This window comes from Rhipicephalus sanguineus, chromosome 1 (assembly GCF_013339695.2).
Source record: "Rhipicephalus sanguineus isolate Rsan-2018 chromosome 1, BIME_Rsan_1.4, whole genome shotgun sequence".
Lineage (NCBI taxonomy): Eukaryota > Metazoa > Arthropoda > Arachnida > Ixodida > Ixodidae > Rhipicephalus > Rhipicephalus sanguineus.
This window is the reverse complement of record NC_051176.1, coordinates 189,646,515-189,665,565: the sequence shown is the minus strand read 5'-3', so window position 1 is coordinate 189,665,565 and position 19,051 is coordinate 189,646,515. Positions and strand designations below refer to the sequence as shown.

Genomic DNA, 19,051 nt, shown 5'->3' with positions numbered 1-19,051 from the left:
TACGGGGTTCAAGACAATTAGAGCGCAGCTCTTAGGCGTCCGTTCCTGCGTTGAGCGGCATCGCCGTTGGCGTCGGCGGCGTAACCGATAGCGCGAACGAGGACGAAAGAGAGCGAACGCGGAGTCTGTCGATATCATGAGATACTGGCCTCTAACCTCGCTTTCTATCTCTGTTGCGCGCGCTGGCCCCTCGGTCGGAGCTCGTGCGCATGCATGGCTGGCACGTGCACTGCGGCTGGCTTCGCTTGTCGTAACGGGGCTGTGGGCGTTTCACTTGGTTCGCGACAGCTGCAATGCACAGCGTAGCACTCGAGCGCTGGCAGTTTCTGCGGCAATATGTAACGAATGTTACATTGCTACAACTGCGGATAGTCAAAACTTCAAACACAGCTGGCGTTGCCCGAACACGAGGCTGCGCTCAGCGAATTAGGCAGTATCGTAATCGCCGGTGAATTTTTTAATGTGTCATAGCTTAAGTCGTCGCTTCAGTTGTTCATCAGCACAACATATTCTGCACGTAAAACCCCGTTTGAGGGGCATTTTTCCATTGAATGTTTGACTTGTCACTGGCCCATGTGCCGAACTTTAAATGGCTGAAATGAAAAAGAAGTGGGCATAAACAGCCTCCTGTGAAATAGCTGCCAGACAGGACGACCCGGGGAGCTAAGCAGCTAAGCTCTTAATACCCTGGGCCGGCGCCAGGGGGGGGGGGGCTCTGCCCCCCCCCATGAGGCAGTCCGGGGGGGGGGGGGGCAAGCCCCCCAGCCCCCCCCCCCCCGTACTCTCCGCCTATGGATCGAGGGACCCCTGCACGTGGTGAATCCACGAATCCAGCGCGCGCGGCACGTAATATTGCATTTCTTCCACAGGTTTGTGGCCAGCGCACGAGTTTCATGCACAGATTGCCAAGTTTTAACCAGACTAGGCAAATGCAAAGACACACACAACATCAGCGCTTGCGTACTCCATGCCAGTCGCAGTGAGCTGTGTTATCTACATATAAAACAAAAGCGTTTTGATGTTTAAAACGAAGTGCAATATATCCATTAAATGAAAATGAAACCGAAACTGCGCAACAGAACCGAGGAACGGCTAACCTTGAACACTTGAAGGCATGCTAAATGGCGTCAATGGCGTCCTCGTACCGTGTTCTATTTCGCCTTGTTAGGCGACCGTTTAACTACATATTCAAGCAAAGTAGTTCGCCAACGTCGCAGATAAGTTCGTCCAGTTTCCCGCAAGTCACGCAGAGCTTTTGCCAGAAGTTGCCAAGGTGAATTAATTGCTGATTGGTTCTAGCATGCTTGCGCACGGCAGCCGCGAGCGTAATCTTGGCCTTGAAAAATTTAACATTGACGCTGCGCAGCAAATGCTTTTTGACATGTTGAGGGCACTGAGAAACGTAAATGAGTTGCTGCCTGGCATTTTTATTGCATATTAGCGAAATATCTCAAACGAAGGGTGACAGTGCTTATTTCGTGTTATCTGTAGCTGCCGTGCTTACCTTGCAAGAACTTTAAAACCCGCCATCGCTGCGACCATCCCGAGTATTTATTGTCGCCATAGAGGTCTACGCTTGAGTGTGTCTCTGCTATTTAAGCTCGAATTTGAAACAAGGCTGAATTCTGAATCTAAGCGATGTAAGGATACTAGTTTTCGCATTTTAACGGGCATGTGCTATGCGGTTCAGTGCATACTGCTATCGAGCAGCAGTCAATGGCAGCAAGTGAGCTGTTCATTGACATACGAAAATGAGCGGGTGTTAAAGTTATTTGCGAATATACTGAATCCTTTATGATGGTGTTGACGCACTTGGGTAAAGTTTGAACATTGCTCCCGCGCTTTTCCGGATTCTAGTGCACGGGTTTGTACCCATGAGAAGTATAGCCAGAATAGTATATATGTTGTGTACGTGGTTATAACTAACCGAAATTTTGCTGAGGGGTATGAAAATCACAGACGTTTTTTAAACACAATTCTGAGGAAACCGTACGTGTGCAATATTGCTTATTAGAAATTTTAAATGTCACTTTCTTACGAAATTGGATTATTTAAAGCTGGTGATATGACAAAAATGAACCTGTTCTGTTTAAACAATCGCAGCTTAATGTGCAGCTGCCCCACACAGAGCATTCCTGCAGTACACAGTAGTAGACAACCTCATTTAAATGTAAAAGCTGATTTCTACTGCTGCATGTTTGCCACAAAATTAGTTTTATGTGCATTGAACTCGACTTATTCTGCAGTGTTTGCATTCTATCACGAGAATTGAGGTTTCCCGTGCTGGTGGTGTTAAAGTAATGAGTGCTGTTAATTTTTTTGTTATGCAGCTTAAGAAAGCACTCTGTAGTCTACAACACATACAATCCTGAAAACTGTTTTGCGAGAGTCTTCTGTGGAACTCTTATTGTTTTTTCTCCCTTTTGCCACATCTTGGTGCAAATTGTGGTACAAAAACAGAACAAGAATCTGAGATGGCCACCTTGTGCATGAGAATGAGCGCCTTTAATCGAGATAGTCTGTCACTGAGTGTGGCTTGGATGATGAGCTGTCTTTCGTACCTGCACAACTTGTGAAGAAGTTATTGCGAAGCTGATTAATGACTTCAGTTTGTGCACGTGAATGCATGTGGACACCCATGTTTTGTAAAGCATTCAGCTTTGATGGAAAATGTACCACTGCTCTAAGTCGGAGATGGTGGCATGCCTATGCATTGTTTTTAATCGGGTGCATTACATGTTGTGTTGGAATATAATATTTTCTTGCGTGAGCGTCACATTGTAGCTCAGTGTGTGCTGTAAAATCACAAGTGGCTACAAGAGTTGAATACTGAACATGGTCATTACACCTCATGTTTGAAGTCTGAAAAATAGAAAGGCCTGCTCGGAGAGCACAAGGTTGTTATAATCACTCCATGCTCCCACAGTACGCCTGATAGATTTTGAATGCTGCAAAGGGAAATGTGGGCATGAAGTTCCCTTAGTCATTGGCAGGATGATGTTGGTTAGGGATATCCATTGTCAGTGTGCACAACTTCCTTATTTCTAGAGAACAGTGCTCCCATATGCTGAGTTCTCTTCTTTTTTTTATATATAGTTTTTCTTTTACCTAGTAATGATTATTTCAAACATTAAGCCATTAGTTTTGTTTGACAGTTTTAGTAATGCAAGCAGTAAAGTAAGCAGTGGCATAAATTTGGGCCAGGTTAGAAAAAAAGAGATAGTCCCCTGTGTTTTTATGCTAGTGACGCAAAAAGTACTGTTCCAGCCCTCACTCATCTTCAACATTTTAAAATATAAATTAAGGTGAAGTGTTTCTTGTGTGGTTTTCATGCTGCACAAGAAAATTGTGTGCCCCCCACTCACCCACCAACCTATCCTTTCCACTGCCTTTCTCTATTTAGGTAGGCATAAAGCCAGGGGCGTAGCCAAGGGGGGGGTTGGGGGGGTTGAAACCCCCCCCGAAATTTTTCAATTTTGCTTGCGTATATAGGCACGCACACATACAAACGCACGCACGAACATACATAAAGTATGGTTGAACCCCCCCCCGAAAAAAATTTCTGGCTACGCCCCTGCATAAAGCAATATGTGTAAGCTCAAGCTCAATTTGGATTTAGGGTGTTCTACTTAGTTTATTGCCAAATGGTCATTATGGCATTAAATTATTAGTGCTGGTATTTTATGTGGCACACGAGCTTTCATGCTGTTGTCCTCATCGTGTTTATTTTGTGTGCTTGTTTCCATGGCACAGGAAAATATATAAAAAGTATGCGGAGTGCAAAGAAGGCAGGAACATTGCTACCACTGCACTATGCAGACTCTTTTAAATTGAATTGTGTGAGGCTATGATCTGCATTTACCTAACTCCTAAGCTACGTGACCTGTGTTCTAGAATTTACCAGTGTCTTAGAACATGCCAACACAGCATGGTTTGTGTGCTCAAAAGCTTTCATTGTAACACTGACAGGCGCATTCCTAAAAAAAAAAAAAAAAAAAACGACATACGGATTCTCTTACAAACCTGTTGGTTGTTTATAATATTCAGACATTATAAGGACCGAGTTTGACAGGCCCACCTATTGAAAATACTTGAGAATACTTTAGGATTGACTGGCCTAATATTTTTCTGATTCAATCATGTGAAAGCCAACATCTGCACTAATGGACAATATACCAACACATTTAAGCTGTCGTTTTTGTTCTTTCTAATATACTGGAGTAGGACCTATTTTATTGTGCTATAGCAAGTGATAGCTGTTATGTTTATAAGTAGAGGCCCAAATATGAAACTGAAAACCTTGTACATTGTACATTTTCATGAGCACGGTACAACTTGCCAAGCAGTTTTTTTTTTAGGTTTCATTTGTTTTTTACAATTGTTTTGTACACTCTTACAATTTTTTTATTCTGCATTTGAATTATTTGTATGTCCTGTGCAAGCGAATACTTTTTACCATCTGCATGACGTGTTGCAAGCGATACATGTGCCCATAGTGTTTTTAACCTTGAACGGTTATTTTTCTTGATAAGCCTATACAGTTGGCTTTAATTGCATCAGTAAGATGCATTATTTTCTCAGGCAAACATCAATTTAAAAAAATCTAAGTAATCTATTCACTAATTTAATTATGTAAATTTCGTCTTAGTTCTAAAAGTCACAGCACTTGAAAGTTGAAGGGAATCATCCAAAAAATTAGTTCCATGTTTTCATATTTCAAAATTACCATGTACCGTAAAATGCCGAGCAAGCGCCCCCACCCGAGCAAGCGCCCCCCTGCCTTTTTCGGGAGATCTGAAATAAGCGCCAGTGACCGAGCAAGCGCCCCCCCTCCCCTTCCTCCCCTGCAGCCACTTTTTTTTTTCAAGACGAGCATCGTTTGTGCAAAAAGAACCATAAGGATGAGTACACTGAATGCGTATCTAATGTTGTTTATGAAATTCGGTTGTCATGTGGCCGGTCTTATATTGGTCAAACCGGTTGCTGCTTCAGTGGTTTGAAAGTGACGAAGGAGAATAAAAATAGCAAACAAATAAAGCATTTCATTAGAAACATGGATGGGCATTTTTTATTTTGAGCGGCCCTCCCACAAATCTCAAATATGGTCGGATTATCCTTCACCGTAGGGGGGGGGGGGCGCTTGTTCGGCATTTTACGGTATATCAAGACAACTGCCAGTAAATTATACAGTAATTTGATATTGTTTATTTTTTTACATTCACTTCTTGTAGAGAAGAAAGGTGATGTACCAGGTCCAGTGCAAGAATTCGCTTACCAGCAGCTTGACAAGCATTCTGCTCCAATTGTATTTGGCAGTTGGCATTTAAAGGAGTCCTGACACAAAAATTTTCGCCCCGCGTTTTTTTGCTGCAATGTGTTGCTGGAAGCCTGGTAGTCATAACACGGCACATCGTTTGCTGCAGCGCGACAGATAATTAATTACAAGCTCCTCATTACCGGCACAGCCTCAGTTTCGGTTTGACAGAGCTCCAAAAATGGCAAGCTGCCGGGTGCAACTATCACCACCTAGCGAGTGAAACGCTCGGTCACGTGAGCACACAGAACAGTGACGCATTCCCGCGCGGTCTGTCGTCGTCGGGCTCATCGTCGTCTGATGGCGACGATTTTCTTGCGGTGGGGATCGAAGGAATTTTCGACGTGGCGAATCACTTCAGGTTTGACCCACTGGCGACAAGCGATTCGTCGGGAAGCGCGTCAAAACAGAAATGGCGGCTACGACGTCATCGTAACTTGTACCGGCTGCAACGGTTACGTAGGGGAAGTAGGGGGGTCACCTCGGGTCACCTCCGAGGGTGTCAATGCACTAGGTGCGGCCTATAATGCTGGATCGCGCTCGCGAACTTCAAAATTCATATAAAATGCCTTCCAAGCTTTATTCGCTGTCAATATTTTGCAGATGGTGCACGCACGTACACGGGAATCGATCCAGCAGGCTATCTCGGTCGTGAAATTTTGTGTCAGTACCCCTTTAAGAAAACAACATATATATGATGTGTACGACATAGGTATATAAAACAGAGGCATTCAGACATTTGACTGTGCGTAAGTACAGTACTCGCGGTTTGAAATAGGACAACTTAGGGTTAAGTAACGCACATACATACTTTCGTCTCCACTGTCATGAGTTCGGGTCATATCTGCGTAATTTTGACTGGAACGCGTAGATCAGAGCCAATGTTATCTTTAGAGACCAGGTTAATTGCAACATGACATTGTTGTCTCGACAAATTGCAAATACCAGTCGTTATACTAAAAAATGTGATGTCTCATTTGAATCCGTGAGTACGATACAGGCTGTTTCATATTTAGGGGAAAACTTGGAGCGCGTTACACAATGTGCTCCGAGTTTTTCCCGGAGTTTGAAACAGCCTGTGCAATCTTGGACAAAAGAAATGCAAACAAGAAATTACAATGCATAGTAGGTTTCGCGAGTGATAACTTGAGAGCACTATCTTGAACTACTAATTATGTGGTTGTCAATGATGGTTTGTGCGTCAATTAAATGTGAAATCTGAAATCACAGTGACATTGTGCATACTTATGGAAACAGGAATGGAAAAACAAACACATCTTAGTTAACGCTAACTAGTTCATATTTCGGTTGGCCATGACAGTGCAGCTTCCAATGTATGCATTGTATTCATGACACAAATCCAACTTTCTGATCATGATACAAATTTAGTGAATTGGTATATGTGTAGTTGGTAAGCACAGCTCAGTTTACCAAAGTTAAGAGAAATACATAAATAAACATTTGCTAAATGCAATTAAATACAAGTATTGGGTCTAGTTGAGCGTCATAAGACAGATATGAAACAAATTTCTTTTCCACAGGGTGCTCTGGCTATCGTGGGCCGAGTTATTTGAACAAAAGAAGCTATGGTGGTACGGGGAAACGACCGACGACTTTTTGTGGTCCCTTGCCCTGGTCAAACTGGATAATATTTTTTGTTGACATTGATTAACTAATTAGCCAAAATTGATTACTTAAATGAATAAGTACTCATAATTGTACAAGCACCAATGTTGAATCGTGCATTAGAATGAAAAACATCACATTCAGCAGTTTCCAGCTTGCTGCATTTCTTCTGGTTATCTTTTTCTGTGACTGTTAAGACTGTCAGTGATAACAGCAAGAATTCTTGAGTTTGCACTCAAGGCAACTACTAATAAACATTGTTGGTGTCATTCTTGTATCTTGTAGTCCCCTATGTTTTAACAGCTTGCCCCACATTAGCTGGAACACCCTACGTATGGAAGTGGTGCACGCTGTTGTGCGATGAAGCTGTGACACAAATCCACGATAAGGTTCACATCATGTTCACGAATCAACAAAAGAGAGAACTTAGAAGTAATGGCTGGCTTCTAGTATTTATGCCAGTCTGTTCAGTGCAAATGAAGTGCTCTTTCAGCTTTTGCCCGTAGGTTGTGTTTACATCTAAAAATAAAATTCAAATAAAAGAAATGCACCTTATTTGCACACACAACTGTAAAATACGGCTAGCTGTGCAACCTTGCTGTGATGTAATGGACTGGTACGAAAATGTACTTTTATTGTACTGTGCGATAAAGTGGTCCACCTTGCCACTGTTCCTTATGCTGCTATGGATTCTACAAAGCACCAGGCAGCATCCGCTTGGGGATGACACAAGCACAACAGCAGCTTCATTCTATGCGACTTTTCTACGCTTAAATAACTAACTGCCATTACTATTGCAACATTGTCCTTTCACTGCCTCTTTAGTGCCTAACTTTCAAAAATGTACACTGCTCACGAAATGAAATGCGACGGTAAAACTTCAAGAATAACAACTGAATTGCGCTGTTTCTCGAGGCAATTAATACTGGTTACTATAAATCGCACCACTAAAAGTAATCTGAGCTCTGATGTAAGTGTTTGAGTCAACATTGCACCTATGTGACACAAACTGAAGGTGGTTGAAATGAAAGTATATGCATTATTTTTAGCCCTACATTAATGCGTTTCATTGCATGAGCATTGCACATTACGAGTTAAGTTGCTATATAGCTGTCTCCCTTTGCTTTTGCTGCAAAATGATGATGCTGTGTAATGCTGACACTGTATGTTACCCAAAATTTCAGACAGCACTACAAAAAATTGGGGCAGCTATGCACTTGTCGTGCGAAAACTGAGCAGCAGCGGAGCTGGTGTCGTTGCCCTTCTTCTTTCCCTCCTCCTCACCATCACTTTCCCAGCCCTTGATATACTATACTATACATGGCTATGCTTGCTCTCTCTCCTTTCTATCTCTTTTTTTGTATGTATTTCTTTCTCTCTCTCTCTCTCTATTTCTCTGTTTTTCTATCTTTTTCTCTCTTTGCTTTCTTTCTCTCTACTTCCCTCTTTCTCTTTCCATCTCTTTCTTTCTCTCTCTCTGTACTCGTTCTCTTGTGCTGGACAAATTAACGCACATGTTCTGGGAGTGAAACAGAAGATGAAGAAGAGGATGAAGAGAGCGTGTGCCAGTTCGTGATGATGATAGTTTTCTGGTGTCGCCGCACGGCATAATGAAAAGCTTGATAGCTCCACTGCAGAATGTTGAGCAAGGATTTGGTGAATAAAAAGCTACTAGAGATCGGTGATTTATTGCGTTATGCATTTCATAGACTTAGGCTGGTATGGCTGTGTTTGTGACATGCTTACTCCTTTTCTGCTAATGCAGCTGCAAGAATGCCATGTTGGCAGGGTTGCTGTCACTTCTTGGGCTGCAGGAGCGTGAACCAGAGGACCCACTCATTCACACAATCAAGCTTGGCATATTGAACCTTCAGAGACAAGATTTCAATAAGGCTGAGTCAATGCTTCATATAGCTCTCAAGATGGCCCAAGAGCGGGAAGATCGCCAGGTAATCCAAATGTGAAAAACAGGCAATGAATAGGAGTGGGGCAGAGTGTCATTTGTGCATTGTATTTTCTTTGCACTGATCAGTGAGCACCTGCACCTGATGCAAAAGATTTTATGCTGTGCAGTCTTGCATCATAGATTTACAGACATTTTTATCTTTGTGAATCTATGAAAATCTAGCAAACTGCGCACTTCAAAATACAACTTAGCTGGAGCATAACTGAAGCATATATCTAATGTGATGTTCACTTTTCAAGCTTTCAAATAATGTATAGTAGGAAACAACAGTAGGTCTTAGTAATCTATGTTCCCACAGTTGCCACAATCTGCGGCGCAAAAGTCCTGTTAAAGTTTTTCAGTGTATTTTGAGTGTGGGTACAGCACCCATGGTTCATTTCACATTTGTGCACTCTCATTTTGCTACACAAACTTCTTTTCATCACTATGACACTAAGGTTTAATTTACTATAATAAAGGGAGAATTGGACAGAGCGATTGGGGCAGTGCCTTCTTGCATGGAGCCTGCAAGGGGACACACCCCAATTGTTGTTCCGTTTTCGGAGCCCCTCAAGTGACCCTAATCAGGCCTGGGTGGGCATTGCAGGCAGACAAGCGCGGCACATTATCATGCAGTGTCAGTCTCTGGAAGGCATCGAAAGCTTTGTGTTGTGAAAAGTGCTGAAATTTTAAACAGACCTGCATGAGTCCTTCCTATTGAGAGAGCCCCACTTTGAGCCAGAGAGTCAAGGTCACGTGCACAAATGCCTCTACACAAGACTCACTGCTTGCAGCATGAAGGAATACCGGCGCATAATTTTTGTCCAGCCTTTTCTTTTTGCTTTGTTAGGTAGCTATGGAATCTGTAGTCAAAGTATGAAGGCTCAATTTTTTGAACTCTCAACAGATTGTGAATTACTATACCACCTTTAATGGGACTATAGTAGACTCTTGATAATTCAAACTCGAAGGGACCTCAGGATTTTTTTATCATCAGTTGTCAATTATCATTATCAATTATCAGAAGCAACATCATAGACAGCTCTGCATGATTGCCAGTAAAGTTTTTAGATGTCAACGATCATACTGGTACTTGTTATTATAGAAAACGTGCATGCATGCATTATTAAGGGACAGAATGTGTCCCACGACTGCTTGTAGCCACTTCCCAGGCTTAGGACGCTTTCCCTCCTGACACCAGCGTACTGCGGGGAAAGTGACTTTGAGACGTTCGGCACACTATAGATCAAGGCCAGACCGCATCGTTTTCTTTTTCTTCCTCAGTCATCATGCAATTCTTAGTGTGTGGTTTGGCTAGTTTGGCCATTTTTTACACAGGCAATCGGATTTTTTTTTTTGTGATGGTTAGTGACAAAAACGTGAATGTTCAGCTAGGAGCAACAAAGGTAGCAGATATTTCCAAGAATGGACAAGCAAAAAAAAAAATTTTAATTAACCGAATTTGTGCAATGGGAAACTAAGTGGCCTTAAAATACATTGAAAACGTAGCGGGTCAACCAAAAATTTAAGATCTGTTTGAATTAACCGAAAGCTTGAATTATCGAGAGTACTGTAACTGAAAAAACAAGCAACATGGACCGCAGCTTCTTACCGTTTAATTTCTTAACTCGGGCTCCTCTATAAATCATGAAAATTAGCCTGTGGGTCATATGGTATCACCAATGTGTATTTTAGTGCATTTTTGAAGCCACATTGTCATTCGACTGAAAGCTTCAGCTTTAGATTACTATTTTGGTGGCAGAGAGAAGTTGAGTATTGTGAAGGGCATTATATGTTATGGGGGAAGTGACAGTAGAAGATTAAGCTTATTATTTTGTGTTGAATGCAGAGAAGTACTGAGTAAAAGGATAAAGGATGGCTAATATATTACGCATGCACTTTCGGTTACATAGTTAATGTATAACTTGATATCATTGCACCATGTTGACTGACACATTTGTCAGTGGCCTTTGATACCGCTCCCCCTCCCCTCCCCATTTTTTCCCATAGAGGAACGATTGTAAAGCCACCCTAACCTAAGAAGCTGTGTGGCATGTCTGAGGTATTCAGGCATCATACTTATCACTAAGTCGTAATCTCATTAGCAATCAAAGATATAAAAAATTTGGGAGTCATAATCATTTCAGTATACAAAGTGCTACCCAAAAGTTTAGGGGATTTGAACACTGCACACAAACTGGGTGTAGTGCACATTTCCATCGCTAGATGTGGTAAGCAGTATGCTTTGTGTACCAGTGCGCTGACAGTTATGCACTAAGAGGAAGTGTTGTTTCATGAAGTGTGGTCTTTCAGTACTGTTTCACTGATTCAGCACATTTCTTTTCAATGAGTATGATGACAGACATTAAGGAGCAAAGGATTTGCATCAAGTTTTGTTTCAAACTTGGCAAAAATGCTGCAGAAACCCATTTTATGGTATAGGATGCTTTTGGAGTCGACGCTATAAGCCAAAGAAAGGTGTGGTATACAGTGAAACCTCGGTGATACGAATCTCACGGGACCACCAAAAATATTCGTATCACCCGAAATTCGTATCACCAGAAAGCATGGAAAATTACCATGTGACCAAAGAAAGCTGGTGTATATTTTCATTTATTGTTTTTCAGGGCCGCAGCAACTTCAGGAAGAACCCTGAATGATTGTCAGTTAGGTTTTCGGATGTCGGCAATCACACCAGCACTCGTAAATATACGGCCCGTACGCGCGTATTTAATTAATGAAACAAGTGCGTTGTGACCCGCTACAGCAGTAGCCCCTTGCAAATTTTAGTACTATACTTTTTTGCATGACACCGGAGTACTCCAGCGAAAGTAACAAAAGGAGTGCTTTGACGCGATGGATCAAGGCCACAAAATTACAGAACCACGGTCCTGTGTTCAGATTTTGTTATCGTGTAGGTGTTGGGGATGTTTTTTGGGAGATTTACCACCGTGCCCGCACAAGTGCGACCTCAACGGTCACGCATGTTGACGTTGTGAGGCCTGACTCCTTCGCCAAGACCGTTCTCGCCTTCTTTCGGTCCTCGTCCACCTTTAGAAAAGGGTTTTTCTTACACCGTAATTCTGACGATTTGGCGGTGTGGCGTGCATGCCCACGCTTGCGTTCCCGCGCTCGCACGTGCTTGGCGCGTCTTCCGCGACAGCGTGAACAGCACCTCTTCGTGCCTGGGCGGAAGCGTACGTTCGTATCAAACGTCGCTGGGTGAAAATCAGTTCGCAGCAACCGTACTCCATTACATTGCAGGCAACGGGCCTTGGCCGGGACCAACGAAAAATTCGTATCACCCCGAAATTCGTATGAGCTCTGATCGTATCACCGAGGTTTCACTGTAAATGATTAAAAGACAGTGAAATGTCTGTTGACTATGAATTCTTTGGACGCCCGTGAACAAGCACAGCATTGAAAAAATAGGAAAAATAGCAGGAGCTCGTGTGGCTATCCTTGCAAATTGCATGCTAACTGTAAAGGATAGCTGTGATATTGTAGGACATTCGTATGGCAAAGTTTATCAAATTTTGTCAGGTGTCTTGAACGTGAGAAACATTTCTGCAAAATCTGAGCAAAGACCGCTCTGTGAAGAACCGAAACCCTGCTGTGTGTCTGTCTGTACGGAACAGCGGCAGCAACTAAGAGACGGTCTCAGATTCCTCTCCAGTATTAAAACTGGGGATGAAACTTGGATTTATGGCTATATTCCTGAAACCAAACAGTAGTTGTCACAGTGGAAGTCTCCGAATTCACCGCAACTGACAAAGGCATGTCGAGCTCATGGCAATGTGAAATCTATGCTGATTGCATTTTTTTTTTTACCATCGCGGAATTCTCCACATGAAATTTATACTTACGGGACAAGCCGTGAATAGCCAGAGCATTGTCACAAACGTCCGGAGAAGTGGAAGTACAACAAGTGACTCTTTAACCATGGCAACACACCTGCTCACGCATCACTTTTCCTGACTTCCAAACACATCACAGTACAGTAAAACCTCGTTAATTCGATGGCCTCGGGACCGAGAAAAATATCCCAATTAAGCGGGATTCCCAATTATCCGAAACAACGCGAAATCAAAGAAATCAGCCAGAAAACGTGATGTACGGAAGTCACACCTTTATTGTGGCAAGTCAGCCTACTTGGAGAAAAATTCCTCCATGCGTGACTGACGCGTTCGGTAGTTCCCAGCACTGAAAGTCATATTTTCCAGCCTGTCAATGAGGCGCAGCATCTCAGCCTCGCCGCCGTTGCACTCGACGAAGCTGTGCACAACACTCAAGGCATCGATGACATCCGCCAAAGGGGGTGCTCGGGAGGGCTCGTCATCGCTGTCAACATTAGAGGCCGAATCGGTCGATCTCGCAGCTATCTCGCTGTCGATGTCGGCGCAACACGTCTGCACTGTGCACTCGACATTTGCGTACTCGGAGAATCCGATTGGAGTGCACTCCTCGTCCGCGTGCAAAGCGTCATATCGAGCGCAGAGAGTCTCCCCTTCTTCATCAAACGGGCAAGTGACAGCGGTGACAGCAAACTCAGCGGAGGTTGCCTCTTCTCGTTTTCGACGCCGTCGACTTGCTGGCCTCTTCAATTAAGCACACCTTTTCGTGCAGGGACAAGCTCTTGTACTTCGGCATCTTCCTTCCAAGCACACCTCAATCAACTAATTCACAGGGAAGACACTCAAGCGGAGACAGGAGACAATGGAGCAGTCGCACCGAATCGCACAATGCTCGCCAGCCGACATCCAAATGGCACAAAGACTCCACAAACATTCACTTCGCTAGAGTGGCTAACATCGCTGTTGAGATGATGATGATCATGATCGCAACCGCACGTATCGCCGCCTGGCAATTGCTAAAACATGGCGTCTACGACGTATTTCCGGTAAAAAAAACATGGCCTTCGAGACTCGTACATCAAAAAAAAAAAAAAAAAAAAATGCATGTTTTAGTTACAGCCTCTGAGATTCGCAACACCCTTTGCATATCTTGGAAGTCGCGGCCAAGTGTGCCAATTAACCGGGAAGTCGCAGACTGGCCGCACCAATTATCCGGTTAAGTTTACATGTAAAAATTTGGGACTGCGCAAATAATACAAATTATCTGGGATTCCCAATTAACCGAGTACAAATTACCGAGGTTTTACTGTACTTCTGCACCCACCCTGTTCACCTAACCTTACCCCCTATGACTTTTCTTGTTCCTAAAAATGAAGTTGAAGCTAAAAGGGCACCGGTTTCAAACTGTTGAAGAGATCCAGTTGAAACAGCAGAAGGTGTGCAACACACTAAGATTTAGCTACTTCCTCAAATGCATGAAATTGGGGTAGAAACACTGGGATCAGTGCATACATGCTCAATGTGACCACTTTGAACGAGATGGTGCTGATTAGAGCTTATGGTAAGAACATTTCTTTTTACAGCTGAATCCCACGAACTTTAGCGTAACACCTTGCATTGAAATCGGAATAGAGGCACCTGTTCGTGAGGAGGATTGCTCAGCTTGCTTGTTGTTAGTGGTAAAAAAAAAAGCATAAAGAAGGATGTGGGCTGTACCGCATTATTGCTTCAGTGGTCCATTGTAGAAAAGCCTATTTTCCGTTTTCCAGCTGCTACGGCCCCCACTTTCTGAGTCTATATGTGAAAACTCACAGGCATTCAGCATTGTTTCGTGATTCTCACATCATATTTCTCTGTCTTTTACAGGCTGAGACCTACATTTTTGATGTCCTGGCTAATGTAGCATTTGAGAAAGGCGACTATGATAAGGCTGAGAAACTCTTTGTGGATGTCATGAAACGGTCTATTGCTGCTGGGATGCCACGTGATGACAATGCCATTGTTGAGATGTCACTCAAGCTTGCTGAAATTTATGATCACCGCAAGGACACAAAGAAGGCTGAGCAGGGATACCGCTTTTGCATCGACACCCAGGAGAAAAAGTTGGAAAAAAAGGATTACTTAGCCTGTCTTTCCGAGCTAAGTGATGTTGAAAAGGATACTTTGGTGCTCTGGGCACGAAGCACAGAGGCCTTTGGACGGCATCAACTGGAGCAGGGGAGAATCTTCGAAGCACAGAAATGCTTTGAGGATGCACTTACTGTCTCTAAAAAGGTTAATGGCATGGGTCATGAAGTTACTCTTTCATTGTTGAATGATGTTGGCACTGTGGCTTCAATGCTGCATGACTATGACAGAGCGCTGAAATTGCTCAAAGAAGCAATTGCAGTGGGCCGTGACATTAAGTCAAGCAATCTGGCTGTGTTCTACTGCAACTTGGGCGGTGTGTTAATGGAGGAGGGTCGAAGCTATGCAGAAGCAGAAGATGCATGCCGGGAAGCCCTAAAGCTGGCCAACAAAACAAACAACAGTGAAGCTGCAGCTAGGTCTCGTGACTGCCTGGAGGAGCTAAAGAAACGTGCCCCCAGAGCGGTGTTTGTGAGGTGATCAATGACTCCATGAGGCGTTCCGCTGCTGCAAAGTGTTCTGGTTCTGTTCTGCTCCTGCCTGATGTCTCTTGTTGCAGCATGTTGGCATCAATTGCGCTGTCGTGCAGTTGTGCTTGCACCTTTGAGTTGCCACTTTGCTGATAGCAAAAGTCATCGTACAGCATCTAGTCACAAACATGTATCCATGGAGCTAGATGGACGACTCCAAGAATAGCATTTGTCCCAACTGTGGTACAGCTCTGTCTGGTTAAGCATGTTTGCTTGCGGCTAAGAAGTCTCCTTCTATGTTCCTAGCCTGCACTGCCTTTAATGGTCTTTAGGAGCCTGTATGTTATATAGGCACTGTGCACAACTGAGGTGAAGTGATTGTGCGTAGATATATTTCCTTACTGAAAGCTCCTATCCACCAAGGTTAAAATGTGATGCTTGGTACATGTGAATGTTCTTCGACTATTTTTCCGAGTGATATTTTTTTCATTGAGCACTACTAGCTATGTGTTGTAAGCATATGTATTTGAAGTATGCACAATGTACATTGCACTGTTATTGTCATTAAAGATATTGCTATCTGACACTCCGTGTGACAAGCGTGGAAGCATGAACATTGTTAAGCAATAAAGTTAGAAGCATTGTCCAATCTTATCTTAGCAGTGACTTGCCTGCTAGTGGAACAAAAGTATCAAAAAGTGATCTTTCAAGCTGTGTTATGGTGGAATGCTACTAGTACATCAGCAGCCTAAAATTAAAAATGTGCAACTGCTGTGCTATCATTTTTTTCTTTATGTAGATTATTCCATGGAGTCATTGTGCTAATGTATATGTGTGCATCAAACACAGTAACATTACACATGGTATTAAAGTTTATTTGTATGCATGAAAGCAGTTGCAGAGTGGCAGCATTTCACTTCATGTGATGTCACTCTGTGTAAAATCTGCATAAAATTGAGAAAGTGCTTGTTTTACTACCCAAAGTGGGTGGTTTCCGCAAACTAAAAATAACGTGCTCTATATTGTATAGTAACTTGCTGCTTAAGGACAGCCAGTTTTATTTTCATATGCTGCTAAATGCTGGTTCAGCTTGAAGCGTGAACCTGTGCCTGACTTTCTGGCGCAAGCATAGGAGTTTGTGCTGGCTGGTGAGTCGCAGCAGCAATCAGTACAATGCAGGCTTGAAAGCTCGAAACATGTACTGTACCTTCTGCATGTTTTCTATTCCCACCCTCACTTCTCATGTGTGCTTACTGTTTCTGTTATATTGACAAACTTAAGTCAAGGGCATTAAAACCCAAAATGACTTCATGTATTTTTTTGTGTGGTAATACGATCTTGATTTATATACGAAGGGATGGGCCATCTCCCCTCTTGTGTGAATTCACCCCTCTTGTGTGAATGCTGGCTGCAGAGCGATCTGAATCACGTCACATATCACGTGACTGATTCGTCCGCGATCACATCCATCGTGTGAATACAGCTTTGTGGGTACTAAAAATTGATTTGTGAATATTAGATACCATGTCCTTCTTGCTGCTAATTTGGGATCAGTTGTATGCATCACTCTCTTTGTTTCTGTATTGCAGCACTTCATGCCATTTCACTTTTGAATGTTTTTGTTACACTGCATTGATTTATTTATGGGCATTGGCCAAGGTCAGCATGAACTGAAGATCATGCTGGCTGACATATTTGATGGTGTGTACACTTCATAATTGTTTTCCAAGTAGTCAGAAAGTGGTAGAACACTTGCCGACTTCAAAAGTTTTATTGTGAAGTGTTTAAGAGCTTGCTTGCAAGTGTAATTTTGACATTAGTGTAACTATTTTTACTGTTCAGTTAAGGGGACATTTGCTCTTGAGGAATGCAATCGCCAGCCAAAGTTTTAGACCTTGATTTTTTCTGACCGACTAGATTCTTTGTGCCTACCCACAGCAGCATTGCTCTGATAGAACCAAGGTGTTACAAGAACTTAAACTTTGGCCTCTATTAGGTAAATATTTTGCTAATAAAACTTCATGACTGTTCCCTGAGTGCCTCTTCAGGTGATCCTACAGAACAAAACTTCTGTTAAAAAAAAAAAGATACAGCCAACATCCTGAGTGATATAGTAGTTTGTAGTATCTTTTACCAGATTTCTGTATTTTTAGGCACTGGCAGTAGTATTTTCTCAAATTTTAAGGTTGGCAGGTCGGCTGTAGTACAAGTGTTAACGCCATATATGAATGGACGAGTCACATTGAGCAGGATATTTTTATGCTCATTGAAGTGTAACTTCTCCAGTGTATAATAATTTGTTTAACCAGTATGTCTTATACAAAATATATTTGTAGTACAGTTATTTATTGAGCTGAAGATTTGTTGCAGCTTAGTGGTGTGGCACAAAGTTTCTCCTGCTGGCACATTGTTCTTGGTAATGTTGTACACCTTTTTTGTGTCCTCTGTATGGTGAATTTACCTGTAATGCAAAGTAACAAGAAATAAAAGAGAAATGCACTTCATTGGTTTTTATGCATGGCTGCACTTAGGATGTGGTTGTGGCCTTTGCAGTACAAGCATAGTAGCTAGTTATTCACTTTATCTGAAATAAAAATTAATAAATGCAACTGTTAAAGATGCCATGTTTAATTTAAGAGCAAGGCTAAGCCAGTCTTGCTCTAAAAATAGTTATCTGCTTAAAAAATAGCCTACAGAATTTACCGTATGTGTTAATTCCACTCTAGGAAGTGCCAGGGTATGCGTAAGTGAAGACATTATATGTAGTTATGTCAACATAAGCATGATCCTGGTAAATGTATGATATCAGTGTGAAATATACATTTGGAAGTTACTTTTCCCCTTAATTAATTGCACTCATCCTGCCAATGCTTTTTGTGTGCTGGTTTGCTTTTTTGTAGCGACAGTTATGCTAAGATACTGTTCACCTAGAATTGCGTTTCTTTTATTTTTCAGTGGGTGTACCTAATTTGTGATGGTAACAATTAAAACAATGATCAAGTCTGGATGAGGCAATGAATGATGTGGTTAGTCACGTAAGGCTGGCACCCATAGCAATTGAATAATAGAATTCCTTTTGTGTTATGATTATGCTAGAGCTGGGCATCGGGTAACATTTTTGAACCCATTAATTTGTATGTTTTAATAAATTAGTTTATAATATACAAAGGATTTAGGCATTCACGAACATGAGTAAAAATCAATTAGACCTAGTTATTTATCACAGTAGTACATTATACATTGAAGAAAGAATAAGCACTTGCTATTTGAATCGACAGTTGCCTATTCTATTACTTGTACGTTGGCTTTGTACAAATGGATTGTCAAATTCAAGTCAAATAGAATCGTAGGTCCAGCTGTAGAGGCAATGGATAGTTTCTTTGCTTATTAACAACCATGCCAGCTGCCGAGAAGACACGCTCACATGATGTTGATGCTGCTGGGACACACATAATCTTTACAACTGGCGTTGCGACCAGTAGAAGGGAGCCCTGGTGCTTATTCCAAGTTGGAGATATCACCTCAATATCGCTTTCATTGTGCGCTGATTGGCTGTTTGAGGAAAGGTGGACAAGTACTGTAGTCGCTTGAGTCATTGGACATGCGAGATTCTGCGTCACTCAAAGTGACAGTGTCGCTGAGAGCAATTCTCTCAGGATACAGCTCCTGTGCTCGCCACCACTGCAAGGCATCCAAGTTGTCATTTGCTTGTGGC

General features: G+C 42.5%; 1 protein-coding gene across 1 annotated transcript; it reads left to right on the top strand.

The window, feature by feature from the left end:
* The first annotated feature begins 1,097 nt into the window (after nt 1-1,097).
* LOC119404068 (tetratricopeptide repeat protein 19 homolog, mitochondrial) lies at nt 1,098-17,840 on the top strand. The gene is made up of 3 exons (XM_037670685.2): nt 1,098-1,273; nt 8,706-8,889; nt 14,606-17,840. Exons 1-3 carry the CDS (start codon nt 1,122-1,124, stop codon nt 15,344-15,346), a joined length of 1,077 nt encoding a protein of 358 aa, XP_037526613.1. The 5' UTR covers nt 1,098-1,121; the 3' UTR covers nt 15,347-17,840.
* The last annotated feature ends 1,211 nt before the right edge of the window (nt 17,841-19,051 follow it).

Excerpts from the sequence above, each read along its gene's own strand:
- LOC119404068 (XM_037670685.2), top strand. The coding sequence starts at position 1,122 with ATGGCGTCAATGGCGTCCTCGTACCGTGTTCTATTTCGCCTTGTTAGG. Across the intron at positions 1,274-8,705 it reads TTTTGCCAGAAGTTGCCAAG|CTGCAAGAATGCCATGTTGG; the intron begins GTGAATTAATTG and ends CTGCTAATGCAG. Across the intron at positions 8,890-14,605 it reads AAGAGCGGGAAGATCGCCAG|GCTGAGACCTACATTTTTGA; the intron begins GTAATCCAAATG and ends TGTCTTTTACAG.